The sequence below is a fragment of the Rhipicephalus sanguineus genome, chromosome 3 (assembly GCF_013339695.2).
Source record: "Rhipicephalus sanguineus isolate Rsan-2018 chromosome 3, BIME_Rsan_1.4, whole genome shotgun sequence".
Taxonomy (NCBI): Eukaryota; Metazoa; Arthropoda; class Arachnida; order Ixodida; family Ixodidae; genus Rhipicephalus; species Rhipicephalus sanguineus.
Genome location: NC_051178.1, coordinates 87,087,660 through 87,092,918, shown reverse-complemented (window position 1 = coordinate 87,092,918; position 5,259 = coordinate 87,087,660). Strand labels below are relative to the sequence as shown.

At 44.2% G+C, this 5,259-nt stretch overlaps 1 protein-coding gene across 1 annotated transcript in view; it reads right to left on the bottom strand.

The window, feature by feature from the left end:
- The window catches only part of LOC125757842 (acetylcholinesterase-like), a 26,452-nt gene extending 21,466 nt beyond the window's left edge, over positions 1–4,986 (bottom strand). Inside the window, exon 1 of the mRNA XM_049414049.1 lies at positions 4,915–4,986. Coding sequence (XP_049270006.1) covers positions 4,915–4,986 — 72 coding nt within the window. The remainder of the gene's footprint in view (positions 1–4,914) is intronic.
- Between the last annotated feature and the right edge of the window lie 273 nt (positions 4,987–5,259).

Here is a 5,259-nt window from a genome sequence, read left to right as displayed (position 1 = left end):
GGTTATTTCTTAGTCGTTGCATTTTACGAGAGCATTGTCAGATATCACGCATTTCGCATAGTTAATGTGCGGTGTGGTGTAGCAGATACATGGTCACCTATCTTATTTAGTTGCTGACGTTGTTGCTCTGCTGCTCATTACGGACTTCAATCAAGAGGTCACCGGAACTCATTTTCCTGGTGTCGTAGTCACCGTAATGGATTCTTTGATGGCTTTGGTGATTGGGAAAGGCGATATGTCTTGCATCGGTGTTGCACTATTTGAAGTTATTACAAAAACCTAGTGAATTGTTGCATTAGATGTGAGTTCTTAGTTGCTTTCGGTGCGACCCCGCTTTCGGAGCCGATCAGTTTTGGGGATAGAGGGATTTTTGTCCATAAAAAAGTGTAATGTTCGGTAGTCATGCTGGCTGCCCACGTTGGAGCCCAACCTGGGAGTGTATTTCCAGCACTAGCCACACATACCTACTATAACCATACGTGACCAGCCAAGAAAAACTGATCACGCATGGTTAACCCTTGCCACGAGGAAAAAGGAAGTAAGTAGAAGGGAAAAGCGGACAGGATAGACCAAAATGCGAGAAAGGCGAAGATGGTAGGGTTAGGATAGGAAGAGGTGATGCCGATTTCCCCCAAGGTGGGTCAGCCCGAGGGTGCCATCTGCGTGAAGCACGGACCAAAGGGGTGTGTTGCCTCCGCCAGGGGGGCTTGAAGGTCCACGCACCCGTCGTCGACTCAACCCCCAGGATCCCCTTTTCCCCGGACACGGCAAAGCCACGCACGGCTAGGCATGGGAGGGGTCGAAACCCCCCGTTAGCTCGGGTCCGTGGTGTCGCTACACACCAAACGCCAGTTCGCGCCGACGCCCCTGCGGGGAGACTAAGAAGAACGCACATCTGTGCGTCTAATGAAATGCGTTATTTAAATACGCATGCACTTACCATTTTTACTGTAGCAGAGGGAACCCTCGTGTGAAATTTTGTGTGTTATGACAATGGGGGAAAGATGTTCAAATGTACCAACAATTTGTAACAATTTGCAATGCAACCTCGAGGCACCACACTGTAAAGCTACTCAGAAAGTGTGCACATATCTAGAGACTCCCAAAACCAGGGTTCCTAGAATCCACCACTGCTGTAGTCTATGGTGGAGGACAGCTTGAAAAAAAATGGTGAGGGGTGAGGTGGCGTGCTCATTCGTTGGCGCATATTTCAAGTCTCCCGAAAATGGGAAGGTGCGCTTGCTCAGGTAGGGGTGCTTGCTTGGCATTTTACGGTAGATTCCGAGGAAATTAGTCTTAAATGCGCCTTAAATTACATGGGAGGAAGAGGGCATACCCTGTGCCCTTAAATTTAAAAGCTTGTTATATAGGTCAAGTAGGAAGATTTTAAACACAAATTTTACTGTGTATAACTTGCAACCTACTCATATTAAAATCCTAAATTAATATACGTTTGCTTCAACTTCGCTTCACACCAAGAAAGCAACATTCCTGGTATAGCACAAAATGACACTGTCAAAAGGAGACCAGACGACACCGTGCAAGTGATATTAGCAAAAGCCTAGTTCTCGTTCGTAAAATTGTTGTGAAAGGTTGTTGGATCATAAAAAAAATGCTCGTTTTTCTTTGTAATGTTACATATTCAATTCTAACTACTTTATTTTAATTATTCAACCAAATTGCTTTCCTTAGAAGCTCACATTACTGTATGCCAATCACTAGACTTGGGAGTTCTTCTTTCTTCTGGCTGGGTGGACAAGTGTGTGAGAAGTGGCCGAAAATCCCATGAATGTTTTCTGACAGAGCAGACTGCTGCAAGCCTATGTGTCAAGTTTCGTGCATATGGGAATTCACTGTGTGCAGGACTGGACATTTCTAATCGATTTCCTGTATTAGTGCAATGAAGCTATCTGTAATGTTCTGGTAAAGTTGTTAAAGCGAAAGACTTTTATTTGAGGTGCTGCCTCACATCATTGATTAACCTTGTGACAGGGTCTTGAAAGTCCTTGCATTTTGGCTTTCAAAACTTGCATAAGCATTAAAAAACTGAATTACTCATAAGCACTAGATAAGCTAGAGCTGAGTTATCTTCAATATACCTCATCCACCAGAATCTTCTGATGGTCTCGTCAAGCCTCACCGATGCCCATGGGGTGTGGAAGAAACCAAATAATGCAAACAAAACACATTTTTTCATTTCTGTATTTATTCACTTATAAATAATAAAATCGTCAAAGTTGATTTTAATGGCTTCGGTACAATAATGACATACATAGCAGTAACACACACTATTATTGCAAATTAATTTATATCACTTATTTTTGCTTGCAAATGGTACTTTCATTCCTTATCGAGCCGCCTTTACTACTTTTCAATGCACAAGCACTGTCAGTCATTGCCACGCACCTCCACATGGCAGTCCTACATGCCCATGCGGCATTAGAAAAATGTGAGCTTCTTTAACTGAATAGCGTACACCCATAGTTGACATGTATCTCCATGTGCGGTGCCCTATAGATGTGCTGCTTGCTGAAAGTGTACCTGGATAAGCTTAGTGATAGAAATCTGTGTCATGAAGAGCACAATTCCATTAGCAATGCATAGCGTTGTATGCATTTTTTCGTGGGGCCCTCTCTTTGGTGTGCTGCTTGTGTGCTTCTCTGTGTTTGTATTCAATTTTATGCCTTCTCTTGTGTTATGGTGCTGACACATCTGGAATTCATGACTGTTTCCATTTCCTCATTTTTCTTTGTAACGCTCTGACAAACTAGAATAAAAAGTCGCTAGAGAGCACGTCATGGAACTCGGTACTTAAAAACACTTTGCTATCTCCTCCACTTACAGGCTGACCACCAAAACAGTGTGAATCTGGGTCCTTAAGGAGCTTGAACACCATCAGGTGCCAATGCTCTGCTCATTGTGGACAAGTACTGCGACGAGGACAGCACCTGCCTTTGTGCAATATTTCTGAATGCTTCTTCATTGTGATTAATGCAAAACTTGTGCAATGTAACCTTTGTTTACTTCACTAAAAGAATAAATGAACCCAACAATTACAAGAGCAAGCGCGGGAGTGTTGAGACTTCATATTCCTTTGACTAAAAGATAATAAAAGTATAGTTTTTTAATGCAGGAAGTTTTTGCTTTTGTTTATTCCAAACGCCAACTGAATCTCTTAACTCTTTCATTACCGCGCCTATAGAACTTGGGTAACCGGTGACCCATAAGCGCCGCGCGAAAATTTAAAATACCAGCGCTCCTATGGACTACTGCGCCATCCAGGCATTTTCTAAGCACTAATCTTCCATTTCCTGTGTAGTTTGTTTTCCACGCGGCGCCGATTTTTATCGCCGGTTCAAAGTCCGCAGTTCGCTTGTTTTATTTACGAAGATGGCAGACGATCCGGCCGCCGGACCCTCACGTGAACGACGTCTTTCTGGCGATTCTGTCGCATCTGCAATTGATTATTCTGCTGTTTCTAGCAGCAGTGACTCTGAGGATAATACGGATCGTTGGATTTTAGTTCTGACGATGGAGATTCGCAAACCAGCCCAGATCGTCGTCAGCTGTTCGGCGGTAAGTTTAGTTTTTTAGCACTTCTCAGGTTACAGATTTTTTAGGCCGTTTGAAATGTCGTAAGGATGTTGGCAATATATATCTCTTATTTATAGTGTCTCTACGTATATGGTGGAGATCTGCTGCCATCAGCCTAGCAGAGAGTGCCGTTTAGCCCAAGAAGAGAACCAGGCCTTGACCTCGGATGGTGCTGCGAAGTGAAGCAAAGCGGCTCACAAAGCGATCGACGTTTTTGTGATGTTTTTCACAGCGGAGGTAGTAAATAGGATTTGTGTGAACACAAATAAATATGCGATGCGAGGCTGGTTCGTAGAAAGAGGTGACGGCCGCAGAGATGATGAAATTCATTGCCTGCTGATCTATATTGGCACGTCGAGCTGCCACGGCTACATCTCTACTGGAGCAGAGGCTCCTTGTTTCCGGGTTCGTTCCTCCCAAAATAATGTCGAGAACGCGTTTTTTTTTTTTGCTCTTCTGGGTATGATCCATGTCTCGGACCCTGACGAAGAAAGCGGACGAAGTTGGATAAAACTTTTTGGCTGCTTGAGCACATGAAGGAGCATTCAGCAAAATTTTTCCAGCCACGGAAAAGCCTTTCGGTGGATGAAAGGATGGTAAGTCAAAAGCACGACGGGAATTCGCCAATGTATCAAGGACAAAGTTGTGAAGTGGGGGTACAGTTGTGGGTGCTTGCTGACCCTCAGACAGGCTACACCATACAATTTTATGCGTACACGGCAGCGAGAGAAAGCAAGCGCCAATGGCTTAGCTTTTGATGTTGTTACAAAGCTGTGTGAGCCATATCTGGACCAGGGATACCATATCTATATGGACAATTTTTGCACGTCCACAGCTCTGTTCCTGCATTTGCTGAAAGGTGTAGCTGGCTTGCGGCACAACAAGGAAGGATCGCCGTGGATTTCCGCAACAGATGAAAGACAGCAGCTGGGAAAAGAAGACCGAAAGAGGAAACATTCGTTGGCTGAGAGAAAGTGGCGTTTTGTACCTGCAGTGGAAGGATCGGCGAATAGTGACATGATGAGCACCATCCATACAGCCAACCATGTGATTGCAAAGCGACGGGTGAAAAACGATGGGAAGTGGCAGGAAATATCTGTGGAAAAGCCAAAGCTCGTTGATGAATACAATGCATGTATGCTTGGCGTCGACAAGTCCGACCAAATGATTGCATCGTATAACGTGCTCATCAAATGTGTCCGATGGTGGAAAACTCTGTTTTTCCACTCAGTTGACATTGCTTGTGTCAACAGCTATGTCATTTTTCAAGCTCATCGCAAGCAGCATGCCGGAGCATCTGAGCTGCTAAGACCATCAAACTTCGACCAGCTGGCTTTCCGAATGAAGCTCGCCCAGCAACTTCTCGATCTTGAGGAGAGGCCACAGGTCCATCCAGCACAAGCCATGTAGATTGGAGAAGCGGAGAAGATGCAAGAAGTGCTATGAGGACAACAAACTAGACCATAAAACAAATGTCATCTGCAAAACCTGCAATGTTTGCTTGTGCTTCACTACAGCCAGAAACTGTGTTGCCCAGTACCACGCCAACCTTAGGAATTGAATTTTTTCACAACTTAGAGCTTTTAGATAGGTTCTAGATCTTGTGGCTACTATTAGACATTGTAATGTGAAGCTATATTTGTTGATTACACATTTACAATTTTT